This window comes from Nyctereutes procyonoides, unplaced genomic scaffold (assembly GCF_905146905.1).
Source record: "Nyctereutes procyonoides isolate TBG_1078 unplaced genomic scaffold, NYPRO_anot_genome, whole genome shotgun sequence".
Lineage (NCBI taxonomy): Eukaryota > Metazoa > Chordata > Mammalia > Carnivora > Canidae > Nyctereutes > Nyctereutes procyonoides.
The window spans coordinates 22133162-22152706 of NW_026575030.1; the positions used below are offsets into that span (position 1 = coordinate 22133162).

The 19545-nt window shown below is 41.8% G+C and overlaps 1 protein-coding gene across 15 annotated transcripts in view; it reads right to left on the reverse strand.

The window, feature by feature from the left end:
• KALRN (kalirin RhoGEF kinase) overlaps positions 1–19545 on the reverse strand; it is a 656901-nt gene that overhangs the window by 230425 nt on the left and 406931 nt on the right. For all 15 annotated transcript variants that reach the window (XM_055315792.1, XM_055315793.1, XM_055315794.1 and 12 more), the window contains exons 24-27: positions 18509–18575; positions 17813–17922; positions 4366–4435; positions 1899–1988 (exon numbers count right to left, since the gene is read on the reverse strand). In XM_055315792.1, coding sequence (XP_055171767.1) covers positions 1899–1988; positions 4366–4435; positions 17813–17922; positions 18509–18575 — 337 coding nt within the window. The remainder of the gene's footprint in view (positions 1–1898; positions 1989–4365; positions 4436–17812; positions 17923–18508; positions 18576–19545) is intronic.

Below are 19545 nucleotides of genomic sequence, written 5' to 3' on the forward strand. Positions count from 1 at the left end.
GCTAGTACAAAAGGAACCAGGCAAATCAACAGACAACCTCAGGGGACAGAGGTGGGAGGAGGTGTATGCAATAGAAGGGTACTTGTTGACCTGCCAAAAGGCAAATTATTACAAATGCTATAAGGTAGATACAAAGTATAATAAGTGCATAGAGAGGGGGAAGGATTCATGCAGGAAATGTCTGACCTTTAAAGGATAGAAAGAATTTTGAAGAATGTGTGTGTGTGTGTGTGTGTGTGTGTGCGCGCGTGCGTATGAACACACACAATGGGGGCAGACCGAGCACTGGGAACAAAGATGAGGATGCAGAACAGTCCGAGGCCTGCTCAGAGCACAGGGTGTGTAGGTTCAGAAAACTGCTAAGTGGAAGACGGGACACAGTGCGTTCAAAACTTCACAAAGGCCCTTCTGGATATTGTAGATGAATAATTGGCCAGAAGCATCTTAAGGAAAATACACTATTAACAAAGGTAAGAGTGGTATGGAACGTCCAATACGATATCCAATAAATTCTGATTCTGAAATTTCTGTTTTTAACCAAATCTAACCTCAAAAATTCCAATGTGGGACATCCAGGACCATTTCTATATTAACACTTCATTTCTAAAAGTCACGAATGTCTTTTCCTGCCTGGCTTCCTCCCATTCGAGGGTCATCCCTCCACTGAGCAGCAAGATACTTGTGCAATCCATTTCTGTGACGGCAGCGCCAGGCTAGAAGGATGCTCCGAGGTTCATTTCGTAGACTTGTGTATGGGAGTGACGTGTAAATGTGTGTATTCCCCAGGGGCCTAGCACACCATCTTCTCTACGATAAATACTCAAATATTTACGGAAGAAATGAAAGCAAGTAGGCAGAAAGACACATTGATGAACATTAAAAAGTTCTGAATTTCAAGTTGCTGTCACTTCTGATAGGACTGACGTAATGCCCATCACTGTGACAGTCTTTATCTCACTGAACTTCCCTGTCCCCGCCGCCCCACCTCATTTCTTCTCTCCTTCTTGTTCTTCCCTTGTATCCTGCATCAACCCATTTAATTCTGTTCACTTTAGAGCCACCAGGTCACCCTCTGGGGACCAGCACCACGTAGACTTATACCATCATTCACTCAGAGGATTGGATCCTCATTCTGAAGTAAGGGATCCGACAAGGCATACATACCAGGGCCGACTTCGCGCGGCTTCCACGACCACACCAGTGCTCAGCCCTAGCTACACTTACTCTAACCTGGAAACTTTTAAAACTCAAAGTCTGGGCCACACCCAAGCCAATCATACCTGAATCACAGGGGTGGTACCCAGGAATCAGTGTTTTACAAAGCTTCCCAGGTAATTCAGGTGTATTGTCAAGGTTGAAACAATTGCATTTGAGCAGGGCCTCTCAAACTTGATGGGCACCAGTCACTGGAGGGCTTCCTAAGACTCAGATTGTTGGCTTTAGCCCTGGAGAGTCTGATTCAACAGACCTGGGTCGGGGGAGGGTCCAAAATACACATTTCTAACAAGTTCTCAGGTGATGCTGATGTGGCTGCTCTGGGGACCGCACTTTAGGAACCCGTGCATCTGAGGGAGCTGTGTTAGGATGTGGGAACGCAGCATCTTAACACCTGTGTTGCCATCGGTCCCCTCTCTACGTGAGATTTATGGCTGGTTCTGTTTGGTGTTGAGGCATGGAGGGCAAATGTGCCTTGTCTAAAACCCCAGCGCTTGAGCTGGGATGGGGTAAAACAAAAGACAAACACTGCTTCTGGTTTTCTCCACGCTTTATCCAGGAGATAGAGGTTTGGGTGGCCAAAGAAGAAAGGAGGAATTAAGGCTAAAAACCCATTTTCCCAAAGCAGAGAAACATTTCCACAGGCTCATCAGTGGCTCAAGAAGGGAAAATCGATAGCTTACATCAAAGAAGGTGCCTGCATGCTCCAGGATCAGCTGGTTGGAATCAGGCTTGTTTTTACAGTAGGTGACGTACATCTGAAATTTGTCTGCCTGAAAAGAACAAAGGCAATAATAGATAAGCATCCATCAGTTGCTCCCTTCTGTTGAATGTGCGTGAAGGGCCCAGCAAGGGCTGTGCAGTTAAGCTCTCAGATATTGTGTGCAACAGGATTATCTGTGGCAAATGTTCTGGGCTTCTCTGGCCCATGTTCCCCTAACAAACTCTTGGATGTCTTTTCTCCTACCTGCAGGTGGAGAAAGCCTGCTGAAAGTGAGCTTATTTTAATACTAGTCTGTGCTAGAAAGAATTAGAAAAACCAATTCACACAACATATTTTGAAGTTGGATAGAATTTATTCGGGCATTATCCCTTTTTTGGATTACCTACCCTTGTGCTTCCCCTCTTGAGAAATGACAGCATTTGCTCTAAAAGCAAAAAATCAAAGAATGAAAACGAAGTGTGACCTCAGAGGTAGGTCTGCTTGTACTCCAAATGTCCCCATTGGGGGTGGTTTGTAGGGCATGCCAAGTGAGTATGCCATTATCTCCAACTTCCCAGAAGCAGTGGTAGGGGGAAAGGAAAGCAAGGTGACCCTTTGGGGAAGGACTTGAACAATGAGTCCTAACCAGATTGTTACTTCAAGCTAAGAACTTTGTAGCTTGGTGAAAATCCATTTCTTATTTCTCTTAGGACCCTCTGGGTTAGTGCTATGTGTCCTTACTACTGGGAAAAGGTGCGTGTATTTTGGCCACCGAGTACCTTCCCCATTTGTGAAATGCTGTCAGAGAACATGTGGGATGTCCTCTTCTGTGGAAGCAGCCTAGATATGTGTTAATTATCGCAGGACTCATTGTGCCAGCAGTTTTCCAAGTGCTTTTCATATATCTTAACTCATCTGATCCTCCTGAGAACCCTATGCAGTGAGCTCTATCATCACCATCCTCATTTTACAGAGGTGAAAACTGTGACAATTTAAAGTTGGTTAGTAACTTTAAATTCCCACAGTTAGAAAGAAACAAAGCCCAGGTCAGCTGACGTCAGGCTTCTTGGTCATAACCATGGCCTTTCAATACACTGAAACAACTCCTTCTACTCTCACATGCGAATATTATGAGGCTTATGAAAGTCACCTTGGGATAATCTTTGGCGAAATGTGCATATTTTATGCAATCATCAAAGGTTTTCTGAAACCAATTTTAGGGTTTATATACTATGTGGGAGGTATTCATCATCCCTAAGACATGCTGATAAATCATACTTCTAGTTGATTATTAGGCAGATCCACAAATTGTATGAAAAAAGATATAAAAAAAATCCCTTCACTTGTTTTTTTCTCCGCATTGGCTGTGCAAGGGATCATAAATTGTTTATCAGCATTAATATGAACTGTGCATGAGCTCGTGTATTTAGAGGTAGAAAATATATTAACCCAAATAAGATGTCAGTCTGAGACTCCTTAAGAAATCAGAGTATGCCAGGAAGAAAATGTTAAGGTTTCATGTAAAGAAAATCATTCAGGTCTTAAGTTGTGGGACTGGCTGTGACATTTGTCACATGCCAGTGGACTAGTCAACTTCCTAGGTCATCTGAATTGTTTCCATGTATAAAATATACAGCACAATCGTAGCCCTGCCTATTCCATTGGCTGTTGAGAGCATAAACTCGCTGAATCATGAAGACATTTTGAAAAGCAGCCCATTTTGAGTGGAAATTATAATGAGATAATTATTAAATAGAACTCCTGACCCTGGGGAAGGAATTTCACATTTAGTTGCATTTATTATCATAGGTGGACTTCCCTGGAGATGTCTGTACTTTATCACAAACCTGAGCTCCGAATAACATGGTGTGGACATGCTAACGGAGACTAAAGTTTCCATTCATATAATGAGAACCTGGTACATTCAGCCCCGTATGTGGCCCTTGACAATAGCCCCAGGAAAGAAAATGGTTGGATGCTAATTCTGTAGGTCGAACTGGGATGGATACTCATGGAATCTGTTCTTTTCTACTAAGGAAGAAAATGTAACCAGTTGTTTGGTGGATTCCTAAAGCTCTAATTCCCTAATCCTTATCTAGTGAAAATGCAAACAAAGCAAAGATAGATAGAACTGGAATAGTTTCTTGATCAAGGGTGGTGATGATGTTCCACTCTCTTGATATCTCAATTTTAGAAAGTTCTTGGAGAACTTAATGTGGACCTTGGACACAATGTCTGAGGACTTTTCCCAAGGAGGACTCTGCTGCTTGGGGGACAGACTGCTTCTCTCAGATCTACTTCTGTCCCTCCCTAGAGTCCCTGGTCCTGTGTTAGAACATCAGTGACACCGATCCTCAGGTCAGGCACTGAACAGTGATGCCATCCGACACCACCTGCACTCCTGGAAAGCATGGCAAGTGGGAGAAGAAGGAGATCAGGTCAGTTACCCAGGTAACAAAGCAGTGTCCCACATCCTCAGGCAGCTGCTCATACTTCTCCAGCTCTTTGAGGAAGATGCTGCAAGGGGAGAGAAAGGCTGGATCAGACATCTCTGTATTCTGTATACTGCCTCCCTCCCCACCCAGATGGTCAACCCCATAAACTCTCTATTATTTACATATGGGTTCTCTACTCTCTAAGTGAGGAGTAGTTTTAAATATATTAGAACTGATTTCATTAAAATTTATATTAACCAATTAATTAGTGCCACTTAAAACTGTATTGTTTCCCTTAGGGATTTACACTTCTCAGGCTGAAGAGCAATTAAATATTACATGTGTGTTGGGGCTTTCATTTTAACTGCAACTATGAATCTATTTTTTTTATACAAGTAAACTGAACACATTGTAAGGTTTTAAGAATGTATAGTATAGATATCAAAAAGGATAAAATATCATCTATGATCCCAGAGATAAAGTGGGAACATTCTGAATCCTATAACCACTTCTTTCCAATTCTTGGCCGCCTTCTTCTACCGGCAGCTACCTTCTGCTAAAAACTCTGAGTTGATGTTTCTGAATGCAGACATCAATAGGAAAGAAATTTCAATGGAGAAATAATTACAATATATTTGAAAGCTGAACTGAAATACTACAGAATCATCTGCCATTGTGGACAGACATGCCCTTGGCCCCTTTCTGTGTGAAGAAATAATGAAGGGTTGACTAAACCAACTTCAAAATAACATGTTAAGCAACTGGTTTGAGCTCAGAGAATAAGAGCTCTAGTAGATGAGCCAGCACCACTGGAATGGAATTTGTTTTTAAAAAAATCACCCAGAGGTTTTAAAATAAAAATAATTACGATGCTGTGGGGAAACATACTGTTGGAAATGGAAGACATAATCTTTACAAAGTGCAATTTGACAATATCTACCAAAATAACAAAAAATGCCCTTATCTTGTGTTTCTGCAACTTTAATCCTGGGAAATTTCCTATGTATTTTAATTATGTATGTATAAGAGGATGTAAACATGCGCATTCATGGTGGTACTATTCATAATAGTAAAAGGTGGCCTGTGGATGACAAAGTAATCAGTACATCCACAGAACTGGATATTACACAGCTATAAAAAAAATGACAAGGCTTTCTGTGTTTTCATATGAAAGATCTCCAGGGCAGGTTGTTAACTGGAAAAAAAAAAAAGCCAGGTGTGGAAGAGCATATATAATATGCCACATTTTGTCTAAGTAGGAAATATGTATTCTTATTTCCAACTCAAGAAATTTAATGGTCAAAGGATACAATGTCAGTTATGAAAGATAAGTCGTGAGATCCCCTATACGGCATCCTAATACCTGCAGCTAACAATATTGTGTTGTGCACTTGAAGTTTGCTAAGAGGCAAGATGTTACATTAGGTGTTCTTAGATGATGGTGATGATGATGATGATAATATAAGAGGGGGATGAAACTTTGGGAGGTGATGGATATGTCCATGGCCTTGATGATGGTGATAGTTTCATGAGTATAGACTCATCCCTAAACTCATCAAGTTGTATATATTAAACATGTACAGCTTTTTATATGTCAATCATACTCTGATAAGGTGGTTTAAAAATTAAAAAGATCATTATCACAGGAAACCAAGTAAAGGAATAGGGTGGATAAAGATAGTGGTGGGTTTGACTTCTCAATCTATATCTTTGATTTTTAAAATTAATTCAAAAATTAAAAGATATAAAGCAGTTCTGAATCATTGCACTACCTACTTATATCTTTGGAAAAAATAAATATTATTGATTTGACCTACTCTGCCTGGCTCCTATTGTCCAAGCATTCTGGAAGTATCTTAAGATCCATTAATTATAGGTTCTATGCAGGTGTTCCTACCTCCCTCAATGATGTAGGAAGATGTTTTTTAGTTTTAGTCACATTTGAAGGCTGAAATGCTGATGATTGGTGAGATCACAAATGATCTAATTTTTCGCCCACAGAAATATTTATGTGATAAATGGGCATTGCTGTAGTAATAAGAAAAAGCCACTTAAAAATTGGGGGGAGACTCCTGGAGGTACCCATTTAATGATAATCGTCCTTCCCCTAATATGTGAATTTGAGAGCATGCTGATTTGAATTGTGGAACAGAAGAATTATAATGCAACTCGGGCTTTCGAAATACAAATACGCAGCGCTCAAAAATCAATAAGACATCATATTTCCTGCTAGTTTTAGAACTGCAGGTGACACATGTGTGTTTAATACGGCTTCTAAAATAGAAATAGGAGAAAATATTATATAATGCTGTAATTGAGGTTCAAACTTTTTTCTAGGTCAAAAAGGAAAACATCCTGTTTTTCCCACAGGGGAGGAGTCTAGCTCCCCACCATATCACCTCATCACTGAGCTCTAAAAGGTTATGTATTATGCGGTCCTTCTCCACGAGGAACCCTAAATGCTATAACATACAACACCTTCAGAAGTAGTTTTCCAGAAGGTATTTATTTATATGGTCACTTCTCATATTGGCCCTCAATATAAATCTCAGTGAAGACAATGAATGGAAATCCAGCACTGCGTCATGATGGACGAAATAGAGCCTGGGGTGGGGAGTGGGATGGCCTGGTGGCAGGGCAGAAAATCTGATGGGCTATTCTAGGACAAGGACTGGGGAAACAAAATGAGAGACTTTGAAGAAGGAAGGACCTAGAAGGAGAGAGGCCCTGGAAGAAGAGGCAGAGAGAAGAAATGGGAGAATGTGAAGGCCCCTGGCAGTTGGGATAAGCTGTCTCAGCTTGTGGAACACCTCTGCTTTCCCACTCTCAGGATCTCACTGCAGTCCCCTAAGCTCTGACCTCCATGGTATTTACACCCTCCTACTTTAGGGTGATCAAACAAATGATAAAACAACCGGATCAAGACATTCCATACAGGAGATAATTCAGGGAGCGGTTCCTTCTTTCCTTGACTTAGGACCCAAGGTCGTGGCCTGGTTGCTTAAGGTTAATATTAAGCAAAGAGTGGTAATTATCCCGACACACAGAACTGATCATTGATATAGATGCTGAAGACAGTGCTATGAATTTTCTTTAAAATCTTGACAATCTAAATAGAGCAATACTGTGACTTTTTTGTGACAGTGACCATCACAAACCTATGGGAGGATGCTCAGTTTGAAAATTCTCAAGAAACAAAAGCACTATAAAATGAATTAAATGGGTAGAATATTATTTCTGTAATGAATGCCTTTCTGGAAAATGAAGGTTTTAGGAGCAACTGCCACGAGTGCTACTGTTCTGCGTCTCACTTTCCTTTCCTCCCACAGCCAAGCAGATGGCAAAGAACCAGAGTTCACTCTTACTGTAGTGAAGGGGGGTCTTCCAAAGCCTCATTTTCCTCATCTTTGAATAACGACCTCATGGGGCTGTTGTGAGGATGTAATAAATCCATGTGGGTAGAGAACCCATCCCAGTGCCTAGCGTACAGTAGACACTAAATATACGTTAATTCTTTAGGATCAGTGCTTCCCAATCTTAATAAATTCATACTCTGATAAACACACATACTGCGCACTCTTCCCCATTCCTGGAGACTCATTGCTAGGGAACTCACCCTTAGGGGAGCCCTTGTTGGAAAATCTATAGATTATTTTTCCCTAGAACATATCCTGGGAAAATCCTGATTGAGTGCTACAAAAATTGGATTCCATGGTCACATATCATTTAAGTTGGGAAAAGCTGGGTTAAGCTCGTCTTTTTCCCGCAGGGCTTCTAAAATCCTATAAAATGATGAGGTGTGTGATAAGTCTCTGAAGTAGGTATCATGTGTAATGCCTCTTTGCAAGTTTTGGGGGGCAGTATCAGGCTTTGTCTCAAGGAACACTCCTGGGAAGCCCTAGTTGGTGGTCCCTACACCTGGCTGTGCACTGTCCTCTGGGGTTAGGATCTGAGCCTCTGCATTGTTCAGAAAAGCTCCCTGGGTATTTCCACTGTATCAGAGACCAGCATTGGAAGGCAACTGCCTTAGATCCCACTGTGCTTCTAGTGGGCAGATCCTATAATGACTCTGTAGGATTCAGTTTTTTATTAAAAAAAACAAATCTAAAAATTAGAAAAACTATCTTGTGCTGGTCACGTCAATCCATGACTTTGAGCAAGACACTCACTACCATCTCAGTTTGATTGTTGAAGGCAAGTGGCAATATTAAACTCTATTTTGCTTTTTAATTCAAAGCTTATGAAGATGACAGATTATGTAACTCTGACCCATATCATTCCGTCTACTTCAAAGAGACATGAGGAGTTTAAATTAAAGCACAAGAGGTCACAACACTCTTCACAAATGGTGGAATATTTCACGTCGGCTCTTTTTTAGCAACATCTTGATCCTCACCATTTCAATAATTATAATGTAATGAATTGTGAGGGGGGAAAAGCAAAGCAAGTAGTTTAAGTGTTTGTGTGAATGGGATTCTTTTTGAAGCGAATAAGACTTTTAAAGAAATGTCAAAATCCAAGCGAAGTCATTACTCTATTAAATTAGCATGATGCAATTTTTGTGTGGTTACTTTCTGAGGAAAATGCCTCCCTCTGGCTTTGCACAGAATCTTGGGAAATGAAACCTCTAGCATTTATCGATAGAAAAGCTTCCTGAGGTTTGTGATTAAGGACTGGAGCAACAACACCATTCCAAAGGAACCTTGAGTCATTCTGATTTTGTTATTTTCTCCAAAGGTAAATTTGGTCTACGGTCCCACTGCTTCTGGAGAAGTGCATCCCCCACAGAAGGTCTCATGGTGTGGTCCAGCAGACTGCACTTTACATGAAGGATGCAGTGTGCAATTAAAGGGGAATGTATTTGATGATCGTGTGTGTGTATTGTGTAGTGGGGTGGGGTGGTGGTGGTGGGGCATGAAGACAGGGGCTGTGGCAAGGATGAAGGAAAGAATGAGGAGGGGCAGCCCGGGTAGCTCAGCGGTTTAGTGCCTGCCTTCGGCCCAGGGCCTGATCCTGGGGTCCGGGATCAAATCTCATACTGGGCTCCCTGCAGGGAACCTGCTTCTCCCTCTGCCTGTGTCTCTGCCTCTCTCTCTCTCTGTGTCTCTCATGAATAAATAAATAAGATCTTAAAAAAAAAAGAATGAGGAGGATACATAAATAAATAAAGCTGAAGGTAGTGTGAGGAGAGAGCTATCAGGCTCCCTTTGCAGGAAGTCCAGGGCATTCCTTTCTTATCCGAGCAGGGCTGGGTTACTGTGTTCATACAAGTGGAGCTAGACATCAATTCTAAAGAGCCCACTTGTGACCAGACAGATTCAGAGTCTAGCACATAAGAGGCTCTAGGCTGCAAGGGCAGGGACAGCTGCTCAGCATGCTGGGGTAGCTAGGAGACCCAGGAGAGTCATGTGCACTCCAGGGAAGGTGCGCAACTGTTCCTGCAAGTGTGATCACCTAGGCTGAGCCATGAGAGTCACCTTTCTCTGTCCCTTCATCACACACCAGGAACTTCAGCCTAGATTAGAGACGAAGGGGAGAGGGGTGCGCAGGGCTGGACTTCTACGCAGCCTATTTCCCACCTTCAGGCTGCAACCTCAGGAAGCTGTTTACCTTACCGCACTGCTACCTGTTGAATAGGTATTGCTCATATCTCCTAATTGTGTTTAATTTGTGTGATAGATGAACCAAAAAGTATCTGCATAGATATATAACAGGTTTAATATATAAAAAAACCCTAATCTCACATTTAATGTTATCCATATTCATGAATGTGCTGTTCGGCAACCAGGCATGGATGCTAGGCAGTTAGTGTGTACAGCTAAATTTAACATGGCTTTGACACAGCCAAATAAATGCTTAGACCTTATCCTGTCTTGGGTATGCCCCAACACCTGTAACCAGCACCCGTGTTGACAGCTTACAGAAAAAACAAAGACAAACCACAGGTAAATTTTTATAAGGCCCATCTGATGGGTTGTGGCCTACCTGTAGTTATCCCTTATGGCATGCGTTTAGGGCCTAAGAAAAATCAGTTCTCTCCCCTCCTCTTACCCTGACATTTGAATATTAAGAAAATGACAGTATGATGTAATAGGAAGCTCTGAAGACCTAGAATCTTTGGCTGTGCCATCAAAATAGGCTTGGGTGGGTCGCACACCTTTGTGAGCCCCAGTTTCTACAGTACAAGGGATGAGAGCAGACCTAGATTATCTTTAAAGGTTTCTTCCAGGCTTTTATACTTTGTAGTTCTGTGATTTCTGTAAATGGGATAAAACTAACACCAAGGGCACTTGGAGGGGAGAAGAAGCATAGAAGGCTTAAAAGTGGCATATTTTAAGTGAGAGGAATGGCAAAGGAGAAAGCCGGGCAGGGAGGGTGTCCTGCAGACCCAGCTGTAGGCCGCACGTCCCTCCTCTCGCCACTGGGTGGAGGCAGCTCCTTGCCTTGTACCGAGGATTGACCCCCCACCACCACCCCAAAGTGTTTCCAGGCTTGTATTAATTTAGGGGGTGGAAGCCAGCATTAAAAAGGGGAAGGGGAAAGAGAAACAGAATCTAATCCAAAGTATCAGACATAGGATGTTATTCTGAACAACTTAATTTCCCTATTATATATATAAGCATGTGTGTCTCAGGACATAATGTATCATCTTTTTTCTCTGGTTTATGATAAAAAAATGTTTAATAAGCACATTGCTGATTTTCCCATCCAAAATAGGATGGTAGCCCTGGAGAGGTCTGGGTCTCTATCTGTCTCTCTCCCTCCACCCCCCTAACCTCTCTAACCTCCCTGACTACTGCTTTCCTCCCCCTCCTCTTCCTCTTCTTCCCATTGTTATCCACCCACTTCACCGTTCTCGCTCACTTCTCCTCTATGTCGGTATTTGATCCCTCTCTCCTCCCTCACTCTCTCCTCTCCCTTCCTCCGCACCTCCCTCCCTTCCTCTGCCATCACCATTTCTGACCACAATTACCTTCACCCTCCACCTGCCCCCTCCTCCACATCAGTCTCACAGGTGAGAAGATACAGTTGAACTGGAAGCAGGATGCCCAGACCTCACCCCACCCCTGACCCAGGGTTGAGAATGACTCAAAAACTCCTCCCTGTGGCCACTCTCAGCCTTCTTGCTAGACTTTGCCACTCTCCTCCCTAGAAAGGCCTTTGTTCAAGCTTCCCTCCATCATCAAGGGAGCCATCCCTGGCTACAGAAATCCTACCAGTTATTTAAATCCCATCTCGAATGCCCTCCCTCTGGGAAGCCTTTCCTATTTCTCCAGGGGAGGCTATTTTCTTTGCTCTTTTAACTGCATTTGTGCATCGCTCCACTCTGATCGCAAGTACATAAATAATTCCCAGGACTCAGGGGGCAGAGCCTGGGTTTGATTCATCACTGGGTACCAGCTCTACCTCCAGACTAGCACAGGGCTGGCCCAAGAAGGAACTCCGGGAATATGTGGAAATGCGGGCCTGGTCCTGTTGTCCACTGGCATTTCCCACTGCTTCCCCCAGCTCTTCCTGTCCTGCTGCATACCACCCTCTGCTGCTGGCCAATCTTGGCTACCTGGTATCCTGGTAGGCTGACCCTGGCCTGGCCGATGCTTCCAGCTTAGCCTCACATAGCTCTGGCCTTTCTCCCTCAGCCTTGAGCCTGGGAAGGCTAGGCTGGGAGTGCAGTGGGTAGTGGCCAAGGCCAAATCTAAGCTTCTGGCCAAGCCTGGAGGGAAGAAGTGTACAGGAGAGGTACCTGCCCCTGGTTATTGGTCCTCCACTTGCCTTTCCAGCCCTTGCTGATAAAACAGATCTATGTCAGGTAATTATTGGAAAGGGTATGGGACCTGGATGAACCTATGGAAGAAATGGGTTGAAGTGTTCCTCAAACTTGGGGATCACAGAGCAGCTGGTTAGATATGAATTAAACCAACAAGCTTTGGCAGTCCCAGCTGGGGGTCTATGGAGTGAGGGAAAGGGAGAAGGCAGTGACATGGAAAAACACCCCCCTCCACCCCAGAATCTACACCTAATCTTTAAAGGGAGAGACAATGTTCCACCACTGGGTAAGTCACTGGCTTCTCTCTGGGCCTCAACATCCTTATCTAATAATGGAGATAGTTGTAATTGATGGTGAGGAAGACCCTCTGAGCCCCGACGGCAGAAATTTTATAAAAATATTATTGCTCAGACTCACCTACAAATAATAGAAAAATAAGCAAAGAGTAAAAAGTAAAGCTCAGATTTAGCAGAAGGTGATAAGCATTTTAAACAGCTCTTCTTACAAAAGCTGAAAATCTAATCATCAAGGAAAACTGAAAGTGAATACTTTTTTTTTTCTGAATTACAAGTTGTAGATTAGTCCAAGTGGGGAGATTACATTAAAAAAACCCATTACTGTTTGGGGGATCTATTTATGGGATATATTATCTTAACTGAGTGCTCCTGGAATGCTTAGCAAAATACAATAGAAATGGGTTTAGGTCTTATGTATGTAAGTTTCATTACCTTTATAATTCTATAAGAAGATGTAGTATAAGGATGGGAAGAACAGAGGGTAAAAACTAAGTATCATTCCACTTAAATCTCCAATTTCTGTTAAAGCCATTACTTAGAGGTGTTAAGTTCTATATATTGAATTGCTCTTCTTGCTAAAAATTTTGGTGCTTGAGAATTTCTCTGTTCAATATCTGTATAAACAAGGTCCTTGAGAAAGATAATACACACACAACTAATCTTGGTTGTCATTTTTCAAAGTGATACCATTCAAAAGATCAATACTAACTAGCTGAGAAATGTAACATATTCACCATAACACCCTTGGTCTAGGTAATAATTTCCTAGTGACTCAGCTAACTGTGCCATCCAGGTAGCATCAATCTCAATCTCTTGGCTTTCCAATCTTCTTCCCTCCATCCCTTCCTTCCTCCTTCCCTCACTCTCAGGAGTATAAGTAGATAATCCAAGCTGTGCACTAGAAATAAGAGAAATGTGTTTGCTGTTAGCACATCTTTGTGAAGATGCAAATAATTGGGGTTATAAAGAAGCTTGGCATATATTCAGGTTAAAAAGTGACCATTTCATAAGTATTCCTGAATAGCAAACAGGTGTTTGGACTCTTGTATGGTCCTCCCATTAAGAAGTTCCCAGGAAACTGAGTGGGAGAAATTAGAGAGAGACAAACCATGAGATACTCCTAACTCTGGGAAACAAAGGGTTGCAGAAGGGGAGGTGGGTGGGGGGATGGGATAGCTGGGTGACGGGCACTGAGGAGGATACTTGATGGGATGAGCACTGGGTGTTATATTATATGTTGGCAAATTGAATTTAAATAAAAATAAATAAATAAAATTTAAAAATAAATAAAAATAAAGAGATCCAGACAAAAAAAAAGAGAGAGAAGTTCCCAGGAAGTTAATCTTCAAAATATATAAAGAATTTATATAACTCAACACCAAAAAACCCCAAACAATCCAATAAAAAAAATAGGCAGGGGACCTTATTAAATATTTTCCAAAGAAGACAGGGCCAACAGACAATATGAAATGGTGTTCAATATCACTGATCATCAGGGAAATGCAAATCAGAACCACAATAAGGTATCACTCTGCACCTATCAGAATGGCTAAAATAAAAAAAGACAAGAAATAACAAGTGTTGGTGAGGGTTTGGAGAAAAAGGAACCCCTATGCCCTGTTGGTAGGAATGTAAATTGCTGTAGCCAATATGGAAAACCATATGGAGGTTCCTCAAAAAATTAAAAATAGAAATCCCATATGATCCAATACTCCACCACTGAGTCTTTACCCAAAGAAAACGAAAACACTAATTTGAAAATATATATGCATCCTGTGCTTATTGTAGCATTATTTACAATAGCCAAGATAAGGAAGCAATCTAAGAGTCCGTCGACAGAGGAATGGATAAGGAGGATGTGCTCACACACACCCTCTGAAATATTACAAAGCTGTAAAAAAGGAGGCGATCATGCCATTTGTGACCACATGGATAGACCTAGAAGATACTATGCAAAATGAAATAAGTCCGATGGAGAGAGACAAGTATGATTTTACTCATATATGGAGTCTGGAAAAAAAACCAAATAAATACACAAACAAAAAGTAGAATCGGACTTGCAAATATAGAGAACAAACTGGTGTTTGCCCTACGGAGGGCTATGGGGAGATGGGCAAAATGGGTGAAGGGAAGTGGAAGACATGGGCGTCCAGTTGTAGAATGAATAAATCACAGGAAAAGAGGCACAGCATAGGAATATAATCAATGACACTGTAACTGCTGGATGGTGGCAAATGGTAGCTATGCTTGTGGTCAGCAGAGCATAATACATAAACCCAGCAAATTACCATGTTGCACACCTGAAACTAATGTAACATTGCATGTCAACTACACACAAATTGAAAAATATTAAAAATCATAAAAAAAAGAAGCCCCCAGGAAACCCCTTCGTTCAGATATTATTTTGCTATTAAGCTTATAATTGTCAATGTTCTGGTAGCAATGGGGGAAAAAAATCAACTCTGATGGTTTTCCCTATTTTGTGACTCTCACAAACAGAAGACTGAATTATGACTTTAACGGCACTAGCCATAAGTCTGCAAAGTGTAATTTTATTTTTAGTCTGTGTGTCCATTCATCTATCTATCCACCCAACAAATAGCTACTTAGGGTGTATCGTGTGCCAGAGTGATGCAGTAAAAGACATGGGTCTTTTATGGAGTTCACATTTGCTGCATTTTCAAAGTTGCCTTCATTGCAATTTCCTCTCTTATTTATTAGAGACTTTAGAGGTGTTAAGCTTTTTTCCAATTAATCAAAATTCGTATGGCATAAGGAGAAAGCACATACTCTGAGAAAGCTCTTACCCTCTGGATCCTTTGGATTATTAATACCCAGCTTTATTTCCTTGGATGTTCCCTTAAATTGTGAATAATTTAAAACATTAAATTTTTTTTTGGTGGAGAGCAAAAAAATTCTATATGCATTGCAGAATTCCTTTCTTTTTAAGGCAGAATATACAACACAGTGGCTGTGTTGGCCTCTCTATTGGGATGGAGCATCACTGGTATCAATACTAAGTAGCCCTTGACCGCTATGATTTTGGGGGTCACTTTGTTTTGTTTTGTAGTTTATCTGTCTTCTTTTACTTTATGCTGGTAATATCAGACTACTTGCTCAAGTTCTTGACTTTTATTTACTGCTTCTAAGTTGCTAAGGTCTTAGAAATGATCTTACCATCTAACAGGATTGTTAAAAACAATCAAACGAGAGGTAAAGTGGCTGTAAAGGAGAATAGAAAGCTGTTTCTGTGAAAAGATAAGAACTTTATCTTTGTGATATCTCTTTTGATTGCTCAGAAGCTGGTCTTTATTTTCTTCTTGTTTCTCTATAATGTTATAAATAGACAACATTTGCTGGTGACCCATGTTCTCGACAATTAAATTTATTCCTCTACAGAATGTAGCATTCCGCATGATCTAACCTTTTTTTTTTAATGGGGCTTCTTAGAACTATATTGTGCCACTGGTAGCTATTTCAGCTATTTAAAAACTACTAAACTGCTTACTATGGTTTACTAAAGCGATATCATGAAACAAAAGTAAGAGGTAGATATTTTGTTATAATTGGTCTATTGTTACAGTTGTACACGAATAGTCTTTTCCCTATATATTGATTTGGTAAAAGCAGGGCTTCCTGGAAGTGCATGCTGTGATCCCTAGACTTCTAGACTTCATCATTTCTGTAAGAATACAGAGAAAGTGAGACTTGTTGGCTAAAATCCCAGAGACCACACATCAAGAAAAGTGAAAGTACCATGCCTTACTGCTTACCAGACCAATGTCTTCTCAGACATCCTGAGGGAGATGGGATAATGCTGAGTGGGACTCAGAGGAGAGAACTGGAATCAGTGGTCAAGAGTGGCTTTGGCTTTACTGGGATCTTATTAAAGAGACACGAGGAGAGAATATTTCTGGAGATTTCCAGACAAACCAAATGAAGAGTGCTAAAATTTGTGATTAAAAAAAAAAAGACTGGAAACTTTTATTAAGTATTCCAGCAAGTCAGAAGGTTTTTTCCCCCTAGAACTCACTGGTTTCATAGTCTGAAGAGTTAATATGTCATGGAAGCTACATATTTTATGTTCTCTTAAAATTGATGCCATTTGATGACATAAGAGGGTATTAATCATCAAGACCTGATAAGAGAAGAGTGGCTCTCCATGTCTCATGTAGAGCTCAGGATCATTTTATACCTCATTCTTGCTTGTTTTTAGTCGTTCCCAGCAAAGGGCCCCATACTGAGTTCTTATTTTCTACAGCTGGGCTGTCCATCTGGTAGCCACTTGCCATCTAAATGTACTAAATTGAATAAAATTAAAGGTTCAGTTCTCAGCAGCACAGGCCACATTTCAAGTGTTGGGTAGCCACACGTGTCTAGTGGCTATTAGACTGAAGGGCAGAGATGTGAAATATTTCCATCACCACAGAAAGCTTCATTGGATAGTGCCATTCTAGAGTCTTGCCTCACCTGTACCTATGGTCTCATGAGGAAATACTGGGGCTGGCAGTTTTATCTCTGACACCTTAACTTGGGAAATGCCTGGATGAGCCTGACTGTAGGACTTCCTCTGAGTTGAATCCTACAACCCTGAACCTTTACCGCTTGGCCCCTCTCTGCAGCAGGGTCCCCAGGGAGGTCTAGGACTTTATACCAACACTATTTCTGTGTCATCAGATTCCCTCTCTTTGTATTTTGAAAACTGAGTTATTTCCACCAGTTCACCATGTAACTAACCAACCAATGTTCTTGGTGACTCTGTTAGCAATGAAACATGTTTAGTATGTTGTAGAAAAGACACTTTAATTGGGAGCTGGACAAAAAGAATTGTGATGCTTTAGGGCTCACTCCGTGGTTCTACTCATCTCAACAAGACATAGAGGGCCAGTAGACATTCTCCCCATAAGCTGTCAAGAAATGTGCTCCGTTAGGTATTTTGATTATCTATCTGTATGTTCACACGTTTTTGTTTTGGTTGAGAGTGGAGATGATGAGGTAGCTGCGGAGGGAGAAAGTATTTAGGTTGAAATAAAAACTTCAATGGAGTTTGAAACCCAAGCCCCACAGGGCAGAATGATTAGCTTTCGATGAATTCTAGTCTCAGAATTTCCCAGTTTTACTGAAGAGGCTCTACTTTTAGTTCCTCGGAGCTTGGTTATCATTTTGATTGGATATGAAGGTGTTACCTGTAGGTCCCTAAGGAGCTGGGGATGGACACTGCTGAATCCTTGACTTCGCTCTACACAAGTGACTCTGGACAACTGACTTAGAAAATTTAACAGGTAAAATTACCAGGTGGGATTTACCAATCAGCTTTGATCCACTTGTTGGGAAGCCCTGCTGATGGGTATCTGTGGCCCTCAGTATGCTCTGGGGAAACCCTCCACCAACCTACTTGTTATGAAAATCGTAGATCTCCTGGATGTTGCCAAAGATGATGTGCTCTTTATTAAGAATCCCAGGGGGGATCTCCTCCACGCCACTGGTCATCTCCCACAGGTAGGTCTGTAAGACAGCAGCAGTATCGTCACTGGCAAGTACTACCAAATGCAGACAAACAGGTCTTCATTCATCCTGGAGGAGTAAGACTCTGACTGGGCTTGCATGTGTGGTGTGAAAAGTGAGATGGTAAATACACAAAATGGGAAGAAAGAAAACTCAAACGTTCCATTATCTTCAGCTGTTGCCAGGGAAACTCATGGCCTGAGCTTCAGCAAAGCACAAAGCTCCCGTTCCTCTTATTGATTAAATGTGTGTGTGTCGGGTGGGGCGGGGGGGGGTGGGGTGGGGTGGAGGCGTAGATCTGCAGACCCAACTTAAGTTCATTGACTGTGTCATGGTTTTTATTTCAAATTCAAGTCTTACATACATTTTTGCTGGGTCCAGCTCCAGTCTGAGAAAAGTTTCTTTTCAAAAGCACTTTCCACTCCCATGCAATTACTACTGACTCTGGGAGAAAGATCTCCTCTGTTGGCTTTTATTTGTGAAGCTCTGGGAGAGACAAAGAGGACTGAGCTTCTCTCAAGGACTTGATGCTGGCAAGGCTGTCATTTTTCCAAGATAGCTGTGAACTGATTACCTCAAGACTTACCTCTAAGCACTCATGTAAGTCCCTTACATAAGCTTTCTCTGTCTGCAGTAATTCAGCCATAATGAATCTAGGAGAAAACAAATGGGCGTTTAGTTGGTTCGAGATCTAATACCCCCCTTCCTTCAAACTTTGCTTCCCTACCCTGGCATTTATGACATTCCCCAATGACCCATTTTTCTATTTCACCAAGAAGAAAGGAAGAGTCCTTTCTTCAAAACTCTTTGCCTGAGTATTGTCCTCTGAGTCCCTGTCACCTTGATGATTTGCTCTGTATCCCTCCAGCATGTTTGTGTTCAGCTAGTGCCATATTCTCTTCCTTTTCAGCCCCGGTTCCACCACTTTGTGACGCTGTGCTAACATGTGTTCGCAGTTGCATGTGTGTGCTTGCATGTGTGCACAACATGCAGCACCATTCGTGTTCATTCCCACCAGCGGGGCAGCGCGACTCTCAGCTTCCCGCATTTCCTTCACACTCCTGGAATGATGACTGCTGTTCAACAGAACTGCTGACTTACACCAGAACGGTCTGCAGAACCATCACTTAAACCAGGTGTAAAAGCCAGGCAGAGATGCCCAGGACACCACCACGGACACTGAAGGTTAGCAAACTTTTTTTGTAAAGAGCTAGGTGGGAAGTACTCATGGACCATTAAGTCTCTGTAACACCTACTCCACTTTGCTGTTGGAATGTGAAAGGAGCCGTGGACAATATGCAAAAAAAAAAAAAAAAGAATAGTAAGTGTGGCTGTGTTCCAATGAAACTTTATTTATGGATACAAAAGGGTTTCACCTAATGTTCACATTGCAAAATATTTTTCTCCTGCTATTTTTTTCAACCGCTTAAAAATACAAAAAAGTAATTTTTCACTTACAGACTATAGGAAGGGGAGGGGTCACATGTGGCCTGTGGCCCATGGTTTGCTGACCTCTGGCCTGGATTACCCTGAGCGCTTTGCCACTATTCTTAATGGGGCTCGCTTACAACCTAAACTGGTGTGCGTGAAGCGGAGCATGCAATCATAAGCAGAACACGAGTT